General features: G+C 39.8%; 1 protein-coding gene across 1 annotated transcript; it reads right to left on the reverse strand.

Annotated features, from left to right (window-relative positions):
* Positions 1-1,343: 1,343 nt before the first annotated feature.
* Positions 1,344-21,093, reverse strand: kdm5ba (lysine (K)-specific demethylase 5Ba). Its single transcript, XM_056400488.1, has 27 exons — positions 20,796-21,093; positions 16,246-16,323; positions 15,919-16,041; positions 15,543-15,713; positions 14,555-14,680; positions 14,107-14,200; positions 13,883-13,989; positions 13,566-13,724; positions 13,297-13,416; positions 11,763-11,921; positions 11,143-11,324; positions 10,689-10,851; positions 10,256-10,375; positions 9,671-9,865; positions 9,134-9,315; positions 8,353-8,477; positions 7,881-8,031; positions 6,727-6,847; positions 6,146-6,501; positions 5,187-5,325; positions 4,894-5,073; positions 4,651-4,809; positions 3,584-4,003; positions 3,313-3,403; positions 3,030-3,217; positions 2,657-2,920; positions 1,344-2,489 (listed from the first exon to the last, which is right to left on the reverse strand). Exons 1-27 carry the CDS (start codon positions 20,946-20,948, stop codon positions 2,352-2,354), a joined length of 4,464 nt encoding a protein of 1,487 aa, XP_056256463.1. The 5' UTR covers positions 20,949-21,093; the 3' UTR covers positions 1,344-2,351.
* Between the last annotated feature and the right edge of the window lie 1,452 nt (positions 21,094-22,545).

Consider the following 22,545-nt stretch of genomic DNA (forward strand, 5'->3'; position numbering starts at 1 on the left):
AGTCTAAATGACGTGACAAAGACTCGCCCAGAGGTGAACGATACCACAGAGTTTGAGGACACACAGGCCTTTTTAAGCCTCCTCAAACGAATGCTGCAGGTAGATCCTCAAAAAAGAATCACCCTCAGTGAAGCTCTGGGGCACCGTTTTATTACCATGAAACATTTTCCTCATGATGCGAACCCCAACCCTTACATGTCAGCAGCCTTTTCGACGATAAAAAAATGCCAACTGGAGGAATCATCAGTTAAATTCAAGCACTTTGTAACATCCAGTGAAGTTGTAGGTTTTAAAGGAGAATCCACACGTAGCTTAGATGAAGCCAAAACCACAAATGATGGAACCCCAGCTACAGCTGACAGGACCGCTAAAGGCAACAACAAGAGACCACCAGAGAAAGCTGGCTTAGATGACGCCACTGCTGCTGAGTCCAATCAGAAACCACTTGACTTGAATGAGGCAACTTCACCTGCCTCTGATCTCCATGATTCTGCTGGGGACAGCAGGAGCACCGATGAAAGAACCAAAGGATTTGTCAAAACAAAGAACGCAATGCTTGCTCTTGGTGGGAATTGTTGGGTTCTTTTTGTTTTGACTTTAACAAATGCTTTGGTTCTTTCTTCGGTGCTCCTGCTGTCCCCAGCAGAATCATGACGACATGACAGCTACATGAGCACCCAGGCTGCCCCCCACCCCTGCACACGTGCACGCTCTCTCTCTCTCTCTCTCTCTCAACCCAACCGGTTGAGGAAGATGGCCGCCCACCCTGAGTCCGGTTCTGCTCGAGGTTTCTTTTCAAAGGAAGTTTTTCCTTGCGACTGTCACCTAATGCTTACTCTTGGTGGGAATTGTTTGGTCTCTGTAAATAATATAAAGAAGTCTAGACCTGCTCGACCGGCACTATACAAATAAAAACTGACTTGACTTGACCAAAGCTAAGACTGTGTATCTTGTGACCCTGAGGGCCACCAGTGTAATGACTGTTCACATCCTCAGCGGGAACTTGGTCCATCATATCTATATGACCTTGGTTGCTTATGGCAACTGCTACTGGGGACTGGGCAAGCTCGAGTCTATCAGTGTCTTCACAGATATACTTGAAATAGATCACAACTATTGCTTTTAGGGCTTACTTCTAAGTGACCCGTGGGAACACTGCCACATACCACCTGAAGACTTCAAGATGGAAAAATTCCTTCACAGATAACAGTTGCTTCAATTTTCAGCAAAGACTGAAATGAGACTTTTATGAGCAGCTACAATAAGACTACAGATTTCAGACTACAAAAGATGAATTTGACCTGTATGGCCTTCACCTCCAAGGGGATTGACGAGTCCAGGCACATGGGAACAAACATTTTTATTTTATAATGCAAACTGCAACATATGAATTATATTATTTACCCAAAGGAGCAGAAAAAGGTCATATACCCGTGGCAAATAAATCACACAGTCTGTGTTAAATCTAAGTCCAACACAATATTTTCATCCTAAACCATAAAGGGAAAATCCACCCTAAAACAAAATGTACATTCCTTTGATGTCGGACAGTTCATTCTTACTTTGTGAACATCATCAAGTCTCACCCAGCGCCAAGAACTACAGATCCAGGGCTCGTTTTTTTCCTCCATTGACAGCGCAAAAAGGAAACCTGACTTCATATCAAAGTCAGTGATTTTTCAAGGGATATGGGCAAATATTCAGGTGCAAACTTCTGAACATTTTGGATCAACAAGCTCAGACATACAGTCATTGCCTCTCTTGTTTCTGATTCGAGTTGTTCACAAATTTTAACTGAACTGTGTAATATCATAGGATTAATAAAGTGAATTCTTCAGAGTTTTAGCTTCATGCCTGCTTCAGGCATCCTATCAAAGAATGTCTAAGCACAAATATAGTTCAGGTGAAAAGTGAACTTCAATTAATCAGTTCAGTTATTGCTTAGATAAATAATAATTACTCTACAAGAGAAAGATAAGTTTCACATTGTTCAGATGCATGTAAAAAAAAAAAAAAAATCTGTTCTAAAATGTAATGTCAAATTGACTTTTTTTTGGTTGAAAAATCCCTGCGCTGTTGGTTGAAACATTTTGCCATTTTGTACATCTGCATCAAGTCTTGGAAAGTTTCAGAAAGGATTAGTTGATTGGCTTAAAAAATGAGCCACGTGACGAAAACAGTGACAGAAGTCTTTTGTAACTCTGGGAAAAAAGTAAATAGCACCATGTTCACTAAGGGCAAGCCAGAAGGTAAAGGGGGGTGAAGCCGCAGGGCACACAGAGTTCAGGTGTGCACTTAAGTGCTGCAGCTTGAAACAAAACTGCTGATCCTTCAAAGTCACTTTTTGGTCTTCATTCTCCTTTTTTGTAGTCTGGCTGTGTGCAGCTTATGCAGATATAGTCCTCTTTCTCTGCTCGCTCAGCAGACAGTCCGACACAGATTTGGTGAAACCACTGGTTGCAGCTGCCGTCACACTGGACCCAGTTTACCTGAAAAGTGGAACATTTTGTTGTTTAAATGCGTTCTTCTCTCTCCTAGCACTAGCTCTTTGTGTACTTAAAGTCCAAACAAAACTATAACAAAAGACAGTCAACATTCAGATCAGGTGATGCAAATACTGCATGTATTGTGTATAATAAAATGATATAAAACTAACCTCGTCACCCTCTGGCTCCCTACACCATGGTGCAGCACACAGTGAGTAGTCCTCCTCTGAATCTGACGGAGCAGGGTCAGATACTGTGTGTGTGGGAGAACTAGTCCTCTTGGTTTCTTCACTCCTCTCTTTGCTTTTCTTGGACTTCTTCTTACGGCACTTCTTGGCGTTGTCACTGTGCTGAGAGTCGGAGCTTTCCTTCCGTCGCTTGGTCCTTTTGCTCTGTCCGTTCATTGCCTCCTTTTTGAAACCGGAGACTCCATTCTGCATTAAGACATAAACATTATAACAAATATACCAAAAAGTAGTGAATAAATAGCAAGAGTGATTGAGAACATGATCCCCAGGTAATTAACTTGAGTGTGATCATTACCTTGTTATGTTGGGGGCTCCCCCTCTGAGACTGTTGGTCCTGTTCTGTGTTGTTACCGCAGGGGGCGCTATGTGAGGGCAAGGGGGCCAGTTTGTACAGCAGGTATCTGTACAGTTGCTCGGTCTCAGGCAGAGTGACCTGCAGCAGGAATCCCTCCACCATCAGTTCATCCAGCTCAGGACCAAGTCCTGTGACAAATATGATGGAGGTCAGAGGGTAAAATAAACAGAATGAATGCAAAGTAATGTGTAGATGCAAAGTGGGAAAAGCTTTTAACACTGACCCTGGAGTGGAACAGACTGGTGCTCTGTATAAAAAGATGAACCATTTATTTCCTGAGTCAGATGTGATGATATTCTGGGTCCAGCTCTCCCCTGAAACAATAAAGAACAATCAACTGTGTCTACAGTGCCATCCAACTAATGTCACTCATAACACAAACAAGCCCTCTGATGGCGACTTGTATCAACAAAGTAACAGTCAAGAGAGACATCTTTTCAACTATATATATATATATATATATATACTGAGTTATAACACGTGTGTCCACTGACCATCTTTGACACTTTTTCCAGCACTCCCTCTGTGCAGGCCTGCTGTACTCTGTGCTGCCATCGCACCGTCCTCTCGATGAGGAAGCGCAGGGCATCTCCTTCTGGAAGTCGAACCCGAATCCTCTGCAGTGAAGCCAGCAGGGGCAGGACCTTGTCCAGAGGGGGCTTTCTCGATCGCTGACAAAGAGGGCAAAGCCAGGCTTGGCCGTACTCGAGGTCTGAGGTCGTTTCCACACAGCCACAGTGGAAAACTTCACGACAGAGCTCACACTGCACCATGGCACCTGAAGGGGCCTTTTGGCAAACACAAACACTAAGTGCGCAACAGTTTTCAGCAGGAAGAAGCTTAGATTCATTTGAGGCCCTCAGAACCAACAAGATCTCCATTTCCCTCTGGTGGACCTCGGCGAGAGTAGTCATCTGTGAGGAGAGAAGATCAAATCTATTAAATGAAATTAAAAACAATTCTCACCCTCATTCTGCTTCCTGACCCCAGATTAGGTGATATTACCGACTACAGTAATTAGTTAGGCACACAAGTAATGATATAAAGTTTAAATTATTTATATATTAAAGTACAACAATGTTTTACCACTTGACAGCAAAACATGTGGCCGTTAGAAATTCAACAATACACAACAGCATGTCAAATTTAAATAACCACTAAAAAAGAAACTCAGTATATGCAACGTAAAGTAATTTTGGGTTAATGAAAGACTATGTTCCCTCTTCTGTAAGTTATTAGTGCAGTCTGAGATCAGTCAGTTAAGCTTGAAAAGTGTCAGTTGTTTCAGTTTTAATGAGCAAACTCAACTTCAGCTGGACTTTATGCTTTATGTTAAAAAAGTTAAAAACTTTGAGTCTTGAGCTTTTTGAGTCAAGCAAACTGAAACAAGATGAAATATGTGATAAGCAATTCTAAAAAAACCAAAAGGTTTATAACCATGATTTGACAGTTTTGGCAGCTCTAATTATACGTTTTGTTATACAATTACAATTGCATAATCATACTTGTTGTGGAAATCATTTTAAAAGAATGAAAAAAAAAAAAAAGCAGCCACACTCACAGCAGAAGCAGAGTCTCTGCTCTCACAGAGCGCTCTCTCCACATCACATAGAGACTCCAGTTTCGTTGAAGATTTTTTGTTCATCTGTGGAGACTCTCTTGTTTTTTTAGATCGTGACTTCTGATGCCCAGTCCCTACATCACATCTTGGGCAAAGCACCTGAAAACATAGGCTCATTATCTATTGGCCCTGGCATGTAAAACAGCTTTGAAATGACTCAAATTATGTAATATCTCTGTTTACCTCGAGGAGAGAGAAAGGGGAGTTTTTCAGTAGGAATGTCTTTGCTGCGCTCTCCTTCCAGGCCTGAACATCACTGATGAGGGCCTCCAATCGACTCAGCGGCTCGAGCCTCACTGGGATGCCCTCTGCTCTGAGAACCAGCTCAGAGAGACTGTCCAGCACAGGAATACGTCCACCGAGCTGCAAGCATAGTCACACAAGATTTACAATCTACACGCCGCCACCACCATCTCTAGCCAAGTGTTTAGTGTTTAGAAGATTCTATATATAGCTTAACATATATATTTCTTAACCTGGAGTGCTTCAGCTTCATGCAGCCATTTCTTGGCCTTGGTGACAACATCTTTCAGCTGCAGACAGTTGGGCAGATAAGCAGGGATGTTTTCTACTTCTTGTAGAGCAGCATCAAGTGTTTCTAAGCTGTGATATGGCCTGTAAAATGACATGAGCTTTATTAAGTACACCTTCTATTCACGCGGATAAATAGACAACAGAAATGCATTTTTCCCACAGTTGTAGTAAAACATCAAATATTAGATCACTTTAGGTGCTTGCTATGGTAGAGTCTGATGCTTTACAATGTGTAGTCTCTGTGGAGCCATTAGTGGGTTAAGCACTGTCACAACATCATGATCCTCTTTATCCACCATGATCCAGCTCTGCAGACTTGGCACATTTCACTCTGCACTGTCTGAAGTTTAAGCTGGTTTCATGTTTTCACTTCACATCTGACACTGCTATTTAAGAAAATTGCACATATACAAAATATTAATGTATAAATTCCCACTTTCGGAAAAGAGCTTTTACGGTATGTTAAAACACAATAATCTGAGGTCCAGTACTGTAATGGTTTCAGGGTTTCAAGCTCTGGACAAGTAAGGAGTAGGTGGGGTAGAGTATATTATAGTTGATTTGGTTTTTCATGGTAATTTCATATCTTGTGCTGAAATTTTGTCAACATTTCCCTGACACTATTGTTTCTGAAGATTCTTTCACTTAAAAAGAAGGTGACACATTTGCCCAATCTATTGTAATTTAATTTACACACTTAACACCAAGAACAAAAACTGATTGAACTATTTCCATAAAAAAACAGTATCTGACTGGAAACCTGGTAAATGTTACCAAGTAGTCTGTTTGTTTCTTCGTCCAAAGCACAGCTACGGGACTGACTAAAAAGAAAAAAAGCTATGGAAACTGAAGGAATGGAAGATGCAAACACAACAGGTCCAGTGCAGCTCTGTGTCCTCACCTGGCCTCGATGAGGCTGAGCACCCTCTCCTCCCACTGCTCCGACACTGTCAGCAGCTCCTGCAGACGAGCCATGGCTCTCTCCACGGAGTTGTGAGGGGCCAGGCCCACGCCCTGGTCTATCAGCCTCCTCATGGTGTCCAGACAGAGGCTGTCTGGCCAGCTGCTGGCTTGCTGCACGGCCTCCAGCCAGCGAGCCTGCTCCAGTCTTTCCCTCAGCAGGGGCAGCTGTGGCAGCTCCACGTCTAGACCCAGACTTACATCCAGCAGGTCCTGCAGCTCCAGTGGGCTGGGAGACTCATCAGAGAGGAGATGTTCGCTGCGCTGCCGGAAGTCATCCACCCTGGTCAACAGGTCCTAAAGGTCATATTGAACACGCATTTGGTACCAACATTTGAATACTTGGACAACTCTATGTTCAAAAATTCAATAATTTCACTCTCATACATCAAACATGTTTCAAGTTGAAGAAACTCTTTTCCAAATTAAAAACTTCATGATATTTAAGATTCAATTATTTAGAAAAAACCTGTACAAAAACAATCATATACATGTTAACAAGTCTGATCTAAGCTCACCGACCTTCAGTAAAGGAGCCTGTCGGATGGTACACGGCAGGTTGTCTAACTGTCGGACAAAAGACCTCAGCTCCTCCACTGTCAGTTCGTTCTGGTTTTGAGACTTTCCTCCTCCAGAACGATACCTGCAACACAGATGAAAATTGCTCAACAGACCAATAAATGACAGATATCAAAATGACTTAAATAGCAATAATAATAATAATAAAGAAAAATAAACTTAATGTTGGCAATTTGAAAATAAAATCTGCATTTTGCCACCTTTATCTGGCAAGATGAATGGAAAACACTACCTGTAGATCAACCCTGTTACCTCCTATAATAATACAACCGAGTCAATAACCATAATTGAGAATAATGTCAGCTCACACCAACACAATGAAAACTGTCATTTCCAGAAAACCCAATGAGTTAGAGGTAAGAGTAAGATGATCTAAATTCATAATTCAGACCCTTAACACATCAGGAATCCGATAATATCCGATAATATAGTTACTCTGGATGGCATTACTTTGGCCTCCATTGCTACAGAAAGAAATGGGGTCATTTTTGACCAGGACACCCTCTCTACATTTAAAATTAGGCTTAAAACTTTTTATAACTATACTCTTTGATAAAGTGTATAGTTAGGGCTAGCTCAGGTGAGCCCTGAACCATCCCTTAGTTATACTGCTATAGGCCTAGATTACTCCCATGATGCACTGACCACTCTTTCTCCCTCTCCATACATATATATCATACTTCCTCATATCATGAAGTTTGTTTTTTCTCTCTTCTGTAGTTTGTGCTTCTCCTCTCTTTCTCTCTGTCTGTCCTCATTCTCCAGGTATCTCAGTCTCTAGAGCTGCAAGATCCAGATCTGCCACTACAACACTCATTATTATCATTATTAATTGGTGCTACTCTCATTGCTGATGTTATTATTGATAACACCATTACACCTAAGGGTGTTACTAAGGGTATTATTTTCATTATTACAATCAACAGTATACACAGCTGTTCCTGGTCTCTCTCCTCTCTCCTCACACATCATCTCACAATGTCTGATGTGGGTCAGAAGCAACAAGGCATATTTTCTGGATGGCTATTGATTGTGTTATGGTCTGATTTTGATTCACAGCGAAGCAACCAAACATGTCTAATCTATTTTTGTAGTACCTCGTCTGCCTCTTCCCATTGAGAAGCTGTTGTGCCATCACACCAACTTTATCTGCTTCTGAGGTCACTGTGCGTAGCTGATCCACGAGGCCGGTTTGTGGGAACGCCTTTGTTTCTGCCTGCTCCACCAGGCTGTGAAGCTCTTCCAAACCTGACCAGAAATTGGTACTTAAGTCCTCAGAAAATACATTCACAGACTGTATATATTTACGTGTGTCACTCAAATTTAAGTGGTGGGAAAAAGAGTAATAAAATGTTTTGTTCATTCTCTAAAAAACACAAAAACAGACATGTGGAGATTGTACATGTGAAATAAAGTGTCAATAGCTGTCTTAAAATACAAGTTAAAGTAATACAAGATAGTGTTGCCAACTGAGAATACTAATGTGTGTATCTCCTTAAAATCAGGAGGAGAAGGGCATATTTGGAACAAAGGTTTTGTGGTAGGACATTTTTTGCATTTTCTTCAAACCTTTTTTCTTGTTTCCTCTGTTCTCCAGGATCTCCTGAACATTACAGAGCCAGTCTTTGTACGATTCTGCACGCAGCTTCACTGATGCCATCATGGGGTACAACTCATCCAGTGTAAACTTGTAACTGCAGGAAATGACAAAGCAAGTCAGTGAAAAATTGAAAATGAATTTTTTTCTAAATTTTCTTTTATTTGAAATTGTAAACAAGAAGGCCGGCAGCCTTTGAGCACTTTTTTCTTTTACATTTAACAGCTGCTTTTCATGGGATTAGGCAACATCAAACTAAAATTACTACTGCAAAACCAAATTGCTTTGTTGTTTATACAGTACAACACTGCTGATTTCACAAACTCCCCCTGAGCTCAAGATTTTTCAGCTAATTTCATAAGAATTTCAGAGAACGCATGCTTTTTAGAAAATTATATCTTGTCACAAGTATCATTACTAGGATGCTTTAAATTGATTCTCTTCATCTAGTGAGATTAAAACTTAATGAAATGAATTCATGTCACTGCCTCAGAAACTGCACATTTAGTTTCCTGGCCTAATTTTGTCTCTTTGCTCTGTGATAGAAATATTTCATTGCTGACAAAAATTTAAAGCAGGTCTCATTTTTGATGAAGTGCTAAAAACACACTGGCAAAGCTGCCCATTTCTGCAAATACGATTCTCACATTATTGTTTTGTGTGATAATCAGATGCTTCATGGTAATAGTAAAAACAAAACGAATGAAACTCAGAAGTGAGTATGTTCAGTTGATGTGATTACTGAAGACTCACTGGAGTGTGAGGTTGCTATGAGGACATGAGCAGAGGTCCTGGGTGTGGTACAGACAAACCATCTTGCCGGGGCTGCAAGCACAGGTGATGCCAGACAGGTAGCAGGTGGTCCGACACTTGGAGCACTGCCGCTCCTCGTCTGGGAGCACTTCATAATCGACTTGCTGTGATTGCACCACACCCTGGGGATACAAATTCACAGTTGTTAGAGCTGCAGAGGAGCTAAATGTGACAGCTGTGCAGACAAAGAAGTCTCCTAACCTAAATCCTTTGATCTATAATGATAAATACCTTTCAAGTTTTAAGTTTTCTCTAATCTATCCTTGATGACACATCATTAAAGGTATACCAGCTTTGGTATAACTCCCACAGGAGCTTATATAACAAACTGATGAATTAATGAGATTCAGACATTATATTCCACCCCTTTACTCTCATTTTCAACATGTTATGTGCTCTAAATACAGAAACTACATGCTGCCATCATTTTAACTCTTATACTAGAAAAAAAAATTCCTTCAGACAAGAACTGCTCACCATTTTGTTAATCTTCTCTCTTAGTTTCTCTTCTTCTTGGACCATGATGGTCATCTCCTTCTGCACTGCTGAGGCCAGGTCAACATCCATCGTGTCTGCTTTACAGGCCATGTTACAAACCATCTCGTCATGAGAGAAGACACAGTACCTGCTCAGCTGCCGATAATGATCGACACATTTGCGGCCAATGGGCATCTGCCAGAAAACAGTGATAGTGATATAAGTCACTAATGCAGCAGGAAAAAAAACATAAAAATCATAATTATTATTGTTATGATTACTCAACAAATCCCTGTTCCTGGAAGTGGAACCCCCATTCAGGTCCTCAGTTTTTTTGTACTGTATGTGCTGTATGTCTATACGCGTTTTCGCCACTTTTATTTTCTTTATATTATTATTAGCAAATTTTGACATTAAAGAAGAACATTTTCCTTTTAAACTCTAAGCAAGCAAGTTTTCCCTGACTTCTGGACACAACATTAACTGGGGGATGGTGCAGAGCTACTACATTTGAGCAAAGATAATTATTTAAAAAAAAGAACAAGGCTGGTGCTGTGCAAACAGATGGATGAACTAATTTCTTACCCAGTCCATTGTGCAGAAGTTGACAGCTTCAGCAAAGTTGAAACCCTGGTTGAACCCACTGTGATAAGCTCTGGGAAAAGTGATGACAAACTCTCCTGCACACTGGTTGGTGCGATAGATCTAGTTAAGAGTAAGAAAGGACAGAAAAATTACAAGTTGTACATATTTAACAGTCCCTGTTTTTTAAACTTTTCATTATGTACTTTGACAAGATGACATATGTTGTCTTGTCTTGCTGATAGTTGAGGTATAGATCACCAGTATATCAGTAACAAAGCACAGAATGTCATTCATATTCATTTTTTCTGTGCAAAAGTGATTTGTGATATCATATGTGAGGATTTTTCATCACACTTAGTGGATAAAGATCAAACTTTGTTTCAGACATTTGAATGCGATGGCTGATGAATGAGTGTAAGAGTGAGCTTGTTACCGGGACGCCGTTGTTCATCAACGTATTGGGATTCATGATGGTGACCAGCTGGTGAAGGAGGTCTGGCTGGGACTCAAACAGCTCGGGGGCCAGTTTCTTCATGACAGACTCGAGGTGCTCAGCAGCATAACCAGGAGCCCCGTACCACGTCTTTGGCTCCCCCCTACACATATGGTAATCTTAGTGAAAAAAACATTCGTATCTCCACACAAATGATACATTACTGCCATTACTGTACTGGACAGGACTGGTATGGTAATACTGTAATTTTTAAAGAATTATAGATTTGCCAAAACCATGACCAGTGTGAATGTTTAATTTTGTTTCACACATTTCAGAAATATATCATATTTTCTGACCAACAGTGGTGAAAATACCAGCGTGTTTGTAGTGTAAGAAAGCAAACGTTAAAATCACCATTACAGATACTTAGAGTTTGGTGAATGCATTTTACCAGTGTAGATAGTTTATGGAGTAGCTCCAGTGGTCCTCAATATGCCAGCAGAAGGAGGAGAAGCACATGCCCACATAGAGCCAGGGTAACTTCATCCCACAGATGTCAGCTGTAACGTGAGTCAGCACCGAGGCATCCAGCACCGGCATGTTGTTCAGGTTCCAACCGCTGCTCAGGTAATGCTGCAGGTCAGAGACAGGTCTCAACACTCCACTGAACTTCTCACTCAAATATATCCCTGTAAACTGAAAACTCATCATATCTGTAAACAAAAACATAATGTCAGCGTTGTTCATGTCTCTCAGTTCCTAGCCTACACCTCCCACCAACCCTGCTTAAGAAATAATGAAAGATATTTGACAAAAGTTAACATCCTTTGGAGAATTTGCTTTGATAATCAATATTAATTAGGTATTCATAGTGGGCATGTTTTTAGACATCATTACCTGATCATTACCACTATATTTTTCATAAGGTTTTAGAGAGGGAAAAGTTATTTATAAAATGAAATATTTTAATTTCCGGTAACATTAATTAGATTATGACTCCAAATCATGGTAAAAAATATGTATTTTGTAGCCAAGTATAACATCATCGCCATAACAACAGACAGTTTGTACCTTGTCCTCAGGAGAGACTTCAAAATGGCTGTTCATCACAGGGAAACCACTCCCAAACTCCTTGGAGGCAATGTCTGCTCCGTACTCCACAGTGACATCCTCCTCGATGGTGCTGACCAGACGCCAGAACTCCTTCTCCACAAGCTCTGTGGGAACCATCTGAAAAACACACAAAAAGCACAAATCTAGTAACCAAACATATGGGCTATATAAAAGGTGATGCGTTTCTCCAGTCACTGCTACACCTATCAGAATTTGAGCTTGAATTGTTTAGACCAGTATAAAGAACAACAGCAAGAATTCAGCTGGATAAAATTTTCTGTCTATAGCCCCTTTAACGCAGCCTATTCAAGGCGGGAATGTGGCACTTTTATTCCGCCTCGCCGCTCTGTATAAAATATACGAACACGGAATGGTTGGGCATTGTTGTTGTGGCAATAAGCCGGCAGCGGAGGTAGTCACAGAGCTGGATCAACGGCCGTGTAAAAGGGAGAGCCGGCATGGCAAGAGAGACGCCGACGCTGGGCTCCCCCCGCCTCCCCAAAGCATTAGATAAGACAAACAGGACTTTCTCTGGAAGTGTGTTATCAAAGCATTCCTTTGTTCCAGACCAAAGTCATAAAACCAAATAACGGAGTCCAGAGAGTTTCCCTTTAAAATCTGCCAAAATCTGCCTCTAGTCTCAGAAGACCTTTTTGTTCGATAAAAATAGAACAATTTCATGCACTGGAATATTTTGTTTATATTGATATTACTAGAGTTGGGTGCAAATGGTAGAAATAACTAGTCATAAAACTTTCATTTCCACTGTGTAAGACGTGTCATGTTTGGGGTCAAATATTAGCATAATAATCCCTCAACATTTAACCATCCACAGCAGTCTATGCAGTGGGGCCGATTAACCATCGCCAACGCTACCTCAACTACTGGCTGTGTTTACCCTACACTCGCGTTAAAAGTGGCTCCCATTGAAGAGTCAGGTCATAGTGGCCAACTGAGAGCTTCAAAGGACTATTATGGGAAGATAGGCCTGTGGGAGACGGTCTATGGACGTCACCCTTCACAGCACACTGTCATAAAGATACTGTCCACGCAACCTAGTCATGTGGCTTTCCAAGGTCTTACTGGATATGATGTAATTCTCACCTCTGTAGGTCAGGTCATTAAATCTAATGTTGTTGTGTATTTTCTTTTACTCAATCTATTTGATTTACATGTTTTTAGCTGATCCAGTCAATCATTTCCTTGCGGTCATTTAAATCATCATCTTTTCTCACCATTGTAATTATACACTCTATATATATATATATATTTTATTATTATAATGTGTGTGTGTCTTTTAATATAGGAGACCCCTTAAATTTCCATGAACAAGTAGAGCAACTTTCCTCCATATTTTTCACACACATAGAAGCCATTTAAAGATTACAACCCATCATACTTAAACCAGTGACTGAAATTAAGTGTAATTACCAACAAAACAAAAACTAAGTGGAATGGAAACCATATCAATGAACAAGCGATCTGAACTCACATGAACTGGCATGTTGAAATAATCAGACTTGAAGGAGTCGGCCATGTCTCCAAAAGCTTGGAGGGTGTAGCTCCTGCCCGCCTGCTCAAAGCCAAAAGCGACAGGAGGTTTGCCACATTCCTGCGAGAATAAAGATGGGATATGAAGTTAAAAACAAACCACTCTGTACTATATCTGTGGATATCAGACAGGAGATTATTCTCTTGTTCCCAATTATACACTTCTCTGTTAGGATTTAGCCCCCCAGAGGTGGAGGGCTTGCAGCTCACCTGAGCCAGGCACTTGGGGCACCTCCAGTCGCCTTTGGGAACATCATGGAGGGGAGGGATCAGACAGAAGATGTGATAGCTGTCATCACAGCCGTCACACAACAGCAGGCGGTCCTCAGCGCTCCCACTGCCACACACCAGACACATGTACTGGTCCACCTGAGTACACAGGACAATTGTGAGCACTGTCTTTGTTCCGTGATGTGCAATTATCTTCTTTCACATGCATCCAATAAGGATAAACGTTGTTTTATTTGTACAGTACGGGAATTATAATGATATAAACCATAATTTCAATACAATAGAAAATAACTTACTTTATTCTGAGGAGGTTTGTTTATCTTATTTAATAGAAGTTCTTCATATTCTGTTGGATCCTCATGTTCAATGGGCTCCTTTTTCACCTCGGTGACGGCCATTCTCACTGAAAGACATGGATGACGGTTCATTGGAAGCTGTAAGAATCTCGAATAATGTAGCTCAATTTAACCAACACATCCCATTGTCTTTATAAACCAATTAGCACTGTCTTTGTTCTTACCAGGCTCTGGTTTGGCAACAAATGTTCCCATCCTCCTCCTGAGATTGGGACGATTCTCACAAACTTCCCCAGGTTCGGTTTTAACACAACCTCTCTGTCAGAATCACAGTGAGAGTCAGAGAGAAACAGAGAGACAAGAGTTGCACAGTCTACTGGGTCGCCAGTAAGACATCGGCTGCATAGAGTTTTACACCAGGGAACTAATGGCTTGACCATGTACATGCAAAAAAGGCCACAGGTGCAGTTTGAATTGAAGTCGGCTGGGCCTCTGTCATGTTGGACACAAAATGTAAATACACCTTACTGTAAAGCTGAGAGCATCACAAGACATTTCTGCCTAAGTGTATGTTGAATGTGCATCAAAGCCGTAAAGGTATGAATGCTATACAATCACATATGATTGAAGTGGTAGCATGAGAGAAAAGTGAGAAGCAAAGATCAGACTCACTTCAGATCTCATTCGTTTTGCTCGGCGAGCAATACTGCAGGTTTCCTGGGGCTGCACAGACTGGCGCTGCGGCAGGTCATGAGGAGTGTACTCCTTATCTTTAGTGTCATTGGTCAAGGTGGCCTTCTGCAAAAAGAAGTTGGAAAACCTTCCGTCATTAAACAACGAACTAGTCTAGTTAAGAGCTAAGTGAGATAAAAAAAAATAGCCACATTTTTTCCCCTGAATTTAAGCCAAATGAACCAATCCGACACACTCAAACAATAGAGACCAGACAAAACAAAAACTGTCGGTGTTAGCACATGCTTTAAAGAAAGAAAACAATCTAATACCTGAAATGAGGATTTAAATGTTTGTTTTTTTTTTCCCAAGATCTTGCCCCTCAAAAAGATGACAGCTTGGGCCACGTCATAGATACTAGTACAACATGTTTGTAATCCAATACAAGATTCATCTACTAGAGAGTACCTTGTAATAGTACATTTGTGGTGATTGTCTGGAGACGTTGATTTGACTGTATTGTGATTTTTGCTTGTAAGTGTTTTACTGATTGTACAATGATGTAGTTGTTGTATCCATCGCCTTAAGATAGTGGCCATAACAGTCCAAAGTAAAAAACCTCACTGTCTTTGATAACTGTTTCACCTCTTTATCAGCACTGCAAGCAAATATGGCTGAGAGGCCTCAGTAAGAAACCAAACTGTTCAATACCTGGCAAAGTTTCATTGTTGTTTCTATGATATTCTTAGGACCAAACTAAGACTAGATCCACATTCATTCCATTAAAACTACACAATAGTCAACTATATTAATCCTGTGTGTACTCAGCTTTTGGAGAAAGTCTGGACTAGAAAGTTTATAATTATAAATATGTTAAAAAGACGCTGTAATGGACTGTTAATTCTTCCAATAAACATCCACTGCACTGTGAACAATGAGTCTAGCTACTGCTGCGCTACTGAAAAAAGAAAGAAGAGATGTGACGTACGGGCAGATTGGCTCCAGTCTGGAACAGGTTATATGGGTAGAGGATCCTCTCATAGTGTGCCCGCAGATGAGAGCCAATAGCCTTGCCTGGAGCAAAGCCCATCTTGACAGATATCTTAGTCCAGCGTCGGTCTCTGCAGACTGCATCAAAACCTCCCTCATCATTCACCAGCTTTGAAGAGAGAGAAACCATGAGTTCAGTATTTCAGAAGGTGTGTTCCCATTTAAGTAGAAATGGTCTCAAATTGATCTCTCTAGAATTGGTCCCAGTAGAAATTGGTCATGAGTAAATAAACGCACAAACATATAATTTAATTGTAAACTGGTTATCGTCCTCTTCATACAATCCTAATTATAAAACTAGAATTTGCACATACTTTATTCAGCTGGTAAAGATCCAAAATCTTTCTTTCCACATGAGGAATTTTCAGAGTGCATCCTTGCAGCTCCCAGAATTTTGCTATTTGATCCAGGAAGTTGAGCTTAACTCTGGTCTGAGCCTAAAAACAGGATGACACAAAGGTTAGTTAGTTGTGTAATAAACATTTCACTGTTCAAGGTGCCTGCAGTTATAAAGAAATGGAAAAGGCAAATTACCTGTAATTAATTGACAGGATTTTTAACTAACTGAATACAGCATTTACACTTACTACATTTTAGGTATCTTAAATATATATAATATATAACATATTATATGAATGTACCTCCAATTCATTAAGCCTTTGTATTCGTGGCATGAATTTCAGTCTGTCGACATCACAGGCAAATGGTGGCTGCCATTCCTGAGAGAATTAAGAAAAAACATTTATTAAGCAAAATGAGACAATATCTCTGATGGTCACATTGAAACAGAAGCCTCTGAAAACAAATTAAGTTGACAGTTTTGTAAGATTTCTTCAAGTGAAAGATGCATAATTTTAGTCAAACCACTCAAAATAAGCCTGAAGCCGCAATTATACATTTTCATCTTAAGCACAAAAAAAGACTAAATATCCTTGGGACTGTAGGTTTTAGCAAATGTTACTCAATCAGCAGGAATACATTGTGTTTTTTATTTAAGACTGTTTTCAGTTGCAGGTTTGGTGCATTAATGAGTCTGTATATGTGCAGGGGGGCTGTCTATGTGACCTTAAAAGTAGCACAATTTATATCTTAATACAGATACAGCAAATACAGCATATTTTATGAAATAAAGACCCTTTGACTGTTGCTACTTACCACTTAAGCGTGATTTTTAAACACTTCCCCATCTGATCCTCTAAACTGACCAGGTTCAAGTCAACAGGTAATAAAAATCTAAAACTCTTTACTATTTACACACCCAGTCTCATGTATCAAATAAACTGCAGTTTTTCAGGTAAACCCAAAGCCTGTTTTTAGAGGCAAGCCTACAGGAAGTCACTGTGTGTGTGTGTGTGCAAACATGCAAACATGCTGAAAGCAATTTTTTGCGTTGAGCAATATGGCTGGTCAATAGTAATAATCTGTTCATTACATGTTGATTTTTTGGTGACATCAACAAATATACACATACATTAATACACACACATACATTACACATTATAAATGTTTTGTATGTACAAAACGACATGGTAAATAAGCAGACTTTCATTAGTTGCATTCAGCAACATGGTGATGTTAAAATCAAATATGACAATTTGAAAATGTCTTGTCAGAACCTTTGAATGAAATTGGCTGATTATCACATGATAACAGGAGAATCCTCAATATGTGATTCAACAACACACAAGAACATGGAATAACTGCCTGTCCATATTCCATGGAGTTAACTACAGCAATTTAACCACACCAATTTTTCACATTTTTGTTATGTTGCAGCCTTATGCTAAAATAATTAAAAAAAAAATGTCCCTCATCAATCTGCACCCCATAATGACGAATGACTTCTTTGTCATTATGGGGTATTGGGTGTAGATTAATGATTCTTTATTTTAGCAGGCTGTAACATAAAAATGTGACAAAACTGAAGGGGTCTGAACACTTTCTGAATGCACTGCGTTAATGCACTTGCACATTGTATTAAAACAAACCTACTCTTGCTAGACCACACAACTTCCTGCAAGACTAGAAGACTAGAGTGATGGCTCAATAATCAGCAGGATCATCTCAGTTTTATACAAATGAGAGAAAAATAAAATAATAAACAACACTGCTTTTGGTGTGCTCTGGTCTTAACTCTGTGTTTTGGCTTTTAGACAAAAAATAAATGAATAAATAAATAACAACACTGACCACATTATGAATACTAATCTAAATCAGATGACATCATTAATATGTGGAATAACTTGTTATTGCATTTGTAACATAACAAAATGGACCTGTCAACCCTGAAATATGGTCTTAGTTTTGCTCTTAAAACACCATGTCAACATCTTTGAACCAAACTACCGCTGAAACTACAAAACTACACTTACAAGATATGTAAACTGATCATGTGACTTGACTCAGTTGGGCCCAGAATTTAGGCTACGGTTCAGGATCTAATTCAGATTTTAATTATCACAATATCTCTTAAATAGTACAGAAACAAACAGTTCCTTTGTGAAAATAGTCAGCATTCTCTTTAAAAATGACCACCTGTCACGTGGCATTAGCAGTATAAAATGTAAAATGTTGCACACAACATCTACTGGGTCTGGACAGGCTCTTTTTCTTCCTGGGTTGAAACTGCTAGTCAGAATAGGGACAACAATAGCTGCATTAACGCCACCTTATCATGTGTAGACAAAGCTGGATTAGACCCACAAATGTGCGGGCACAAAAGGAAAACAATTGTTTTGAAACATATGGAACTGCACTGGGTTTTCTGACCATACATCAAGCACAAGTCTGACCACACCAGTTAAGATTTCAAGCACAGTTTTGGTCCTAACATGACTAGTTTTCCCTCTAGTACAAAATTACAAACACAAGTGGTGAGAAGTTAACCGTAAACAGTCATAACATAATCGCGGAGAATCATTTACGTATGCGCTACTAACATCTAGAGTCAAAATCTAACTCATGTTAAACCCTGAAGGAAATACTGACCACATACTGTGCACCCAGAAATCACTGATCAAAAACAGGTTGTGATGCAATGTCTTCTTCCTTTTCTAAAACACTTGCTCTTCATGATTGCTTTACACGACAGAAAAAGGTAGAGAAAACGGAAACAAAGAAAAGGAGATCTCTGGCCAGATCCTATCTTAAAAACACAGGATGTTACATGTACACAATGTTTGCCTTCACCATACAAGCCTCCAGGATGTCCAACGCCATTGTGCCTTTCCACCCTCAAGAGCTCAGATTCACACTGCTAAAGGTTTTAAGATTGTTTATTGGTTTGTTTGGCTCACACACCACACTGGAGCCATACTTTGGTCTGAATGTTCAGTAGAAACTGATGGTGCATGACACAGGACTGACAGATAATGATGCATACAGTGTAGGGCAAATGTTAAATTGAAAATTAGACATTGTTCCTCTTTTGTATTAATTTTACATATATAAACAAACCAGAACACGCTAAATGAACAGGTATTGAATTTGTACTTTTTATTTGTTGACCTGCTGCTTCTTAACCATATGGTACGTAATTAAAAGAATTACCCTGCATTTTAAAACCTGCCAATGTGGTCATAAAGATGCCAGTAAATTTCAATGACTTGCGGCGATACCCTGAATCTGGTCAGGCAAAAGTGTCATAGGCCACAACTTTGCCTCACAATATATTTCTAAATGATGAGATCAACAACAGGTCTCTTTATAAAGATATGCACTGTAGACTACAATGCAGTTAAGCACAGAATAGAAGAGGGGACACTTCTTTGACGATAATATACGTCATGAAAAACCTAGACAAGCTGCATCCACAATCTTTGCTCAGACCTTTTGCCATTGCCTTCTTTTGTTTACATCAGCAGTGCATTTTCAGCCACAACACCAGCAAACACTTAAAGCAGTCTCTCTCCCACCCTTTTTTGATAACAATCTAGTCCCTCTTACTCCTAAACCGTGCAAAATGGGCTTTTGCAGTTTACTAATTTCTACTACAGATGAGTCTCGTGTTATCTGACGGCATACAGATCAAAGAAAACTATTCCCATCCAGGACCTTAATGTTTTCAAACTGACAAAGGGGATATCTGACATAAATCATGTTAGTCACCAGTCATGGTAATATAATTTATTTAAGCAGAATTCGCCTTTTATCTAATTTGCGTGGAAGCTTGGACACACCCTTGAATGCCCTGCTCTCCTACAATGTATCAGAAATAAGGCCAATGTAAGATAATTCAAAATTCTGTGTATTTGAAGGAAGATTCATGATTACTACATCTTCTTTATATGCTGAAAATGTAATATTTGACTCCTGTGACGTTAGGGAGGTGTGGATTGGGGCATTGTAATCCTCCAATTAGAAAAAGAAAATGTTTTAAAGACAGCCAATCGTCCGAGAGTTGTTTTCGTAATAACGATATAATATTACCCTGCAAGCCTGAAATACTTATCTAAATAACTGACGACGTAAACAACCAGGAATAAAAGCACTCAAGTAGGTTTTACATGTAAAAAAAAAAGACAAAACTAAAGCAGAAACAGAGTCCGTTAGGCTCCGTGTTTAGCGACCCCATCTCTCCATAAACAGTTGGTCACCGAGCACGTAGGTAACGTTAGCCAGCGTTAATGTCAGACAACTGCAGCTTTAAACAGGCCTAATTAACGTTGGCTATGTTACCTCACACTAGCTAAACCCGTCAAATCCTGTTGGGAAAGTTGTGCTTTACATTTAACGAACTGTATAAAAAGAAGTGGCTAAAAGACTAGTTTAAATGTTGTCGGGTTGTTTCCGTGCGCTGACTCCAGGAAGCATTTCATTCTGCGCTAACGTAAACAATTTCTGTTATATTTGCATACAGGCAAAACTTTGGCATTTGAATTATTTTTAGAGATCATACCCCTAAAGCTGACTGATAAACTAAACACATGTCTGAGTGTTTGAAGGTTAAAAACTTGTCCAGGACATAGTATTTCCTCCTGAATGGCTATGTCTGAGTGCTTCTCTATGGCTGTTGCAAACACAACACACTCCGGGCTCAGGCTAGCTGACAATTCAACTCGGAGCCGCAATCCGCCATGTTGAAACCTGTCTAAAAACACAACTTTGCCTGCTAAATTAACAACAGCAGCAGAGATACACACACCGCACAAAACAAAAGCTCGAAATACTGTAAAAATGAGGAAACACTCACCGGCGGCGGGCGGACCTTACAGATGCCAGTTTTCTCTGCAATGGGTCGTATTTTGTTGATGTACGCAAAAGGGTCGGCGAATTCCTCCCAGCTGGGCTCAAAAACAGGGCACTCCGGAGGAGGAATGAACTCATTCAGCTGAGGTTGACTCATCGTTGCATCTTCGTTATGCCTGTAGCTGGATATATTTGTTTTTTCCTCACGCAGAAATCGCTCGCTGAGGATGTCTGTCTCTCAGTTCATGTCCATTCACCACTCATTGAACTCAAAGACGAATTATCTAGTTGGAGACGAGCGGTTGACAGTCACAGGCCGTACCCCTCCGCCTCAAAAAGTAGACACCCACAAATTATTTAGATTCACAGTTTGTTTTAAACATTTTCGCAGCGTGGCCGCGTCAGATGCAACATGCTCACTTTGAGTATTTATTTCACACGCAAATACTGAGTGTGTGTAACTAATATTTTACCAAACAGATACAGCTCCAGTGTTGCGTGTTCAAATCTGTTTGAAGCAGTTAAGTGCCCGTAGGACTGTGATGGAGTAGAGTAAAACGTCTTGAACGTCATTTTGATCTACTTTGATCATCATTTATCATAGGAAATAAACTACGATGAATTTCGCTCTCACACAGGTAACACTTATGAGAACAATACTCTTTAGTTAGGGATTATGTATATCTTATTGGTTCCGTGGTTTCCTCACAGATGATCGCTTCTCTGTTGGGTGAGTTTGATTTGGATCACACTTTGCACGCTGGTGCACTGAGCTAACTCGGTTTACAAATGGTAGGATGCGTTTGATTGGCTCTTCCCTACCCCGCCCGGCTGTCCCGAAAGAATAGACGCGTCAGACGGCACGTTGGGCTTTCTAATCGAAGACACCCACTAGATCTCTACGCGCTGACCGGCACTTCGTTTTTAAATGGTCTAGTGGAGCTCGTTGATTGGTAGAGACTACAGTCATATGGTGATAGTTGGGCTGTTTATGTTTTCATAATGAACATTTTAATTAAGTCATTTATACTGTACCAACCCCTGAACGCATCTAACACAAAGTATATCATACGATAAAAACACTATATTTTGAAAACTTTTTCTTGTTAAATCATGTTAGATCATGTCAATATGCATGAGGACACTTGCTAAATAATTAACAAACCATTAGAGAAAAACAAAACAAAACCCAAACACATTGAAATATACAATGTATTATACACTATATATATTCAAATCTTTATTACCACATAGAATGCAATTTATTATCTGTTTCTAATCATATCAGCCAAAGTATGAAAGTATGATGGAAAACTAATAGGGGCAACAAAACATGGCCAAGAATTATTTATCATTATATCACATATTTCAGTTACCTGAGATTGACATATCTCTGTTTTTTCTAATGACACTGTCTTGATAATATATTTTTTGTCAATGTTACATTATCAATCACACAATCTTTAGCCACACTATTATTCATTGAGAACAGCTATCCTACAAAATGATAACTATCTCGTTGATATCATCTCATGCAGAAGTAAATTATTTCCTAATTTTACCACCTCCTAACTGAAAGCTATTTTGTTAAAATTGGTATGCTGTACAGACTGTAAAGCCCTTTCAGGCGAATTTGTGATTATATACTATAAATTTAGCTGGATTGATGTGACCGAGAGTTAACGTTTTTCATAGATTTGACTTGATACAAGTTTATCTTTCGGATAAACCCCTTGAGATGAATCATCTCGTTT

Source organism: Seriola aureovittata, chromosome 2 (genome assembly GCF_021018895.1).
Source record: "Seriola aureovittata isolate HTS-2021-v1 ecotype China chromosome 2, ASM2101889v1, whole genome shotgun sequence".
NCBI lineage: Eukaryota > Metazoa > Chordata > Actinopteri > Carangiformes > Carangidae > Seriola > Seriola aureovittata.

What these genes read in the sequence shown, in the direction of transcription:
- kdm5ba (XM_056400488.1), bottom strand. Translation starts at nt 20,948, where the DNA reads ATGAGTCAACCTCAGCTGAATGAGTTCATTCCTCCTCCGGAGTGCCCT. An exon ending in AGACTGGAGCCAATCTGCCC is followed by an intron (nt 14,681 to 15,542) that starts GTACGTCACATC and finishes TTCTTTTTGCAG; the next exon opens with AAGGCCACCTTGACCAATGA. An exon ending in GGAGCCCCCAACATAACAAG is followed by an intron (nt 2,921 to 3,029) that starts GTAATGATCACA and finishes GTCTTAATGCAG; the next exon opens with AATGGAGTCTCCGGTTTCAA.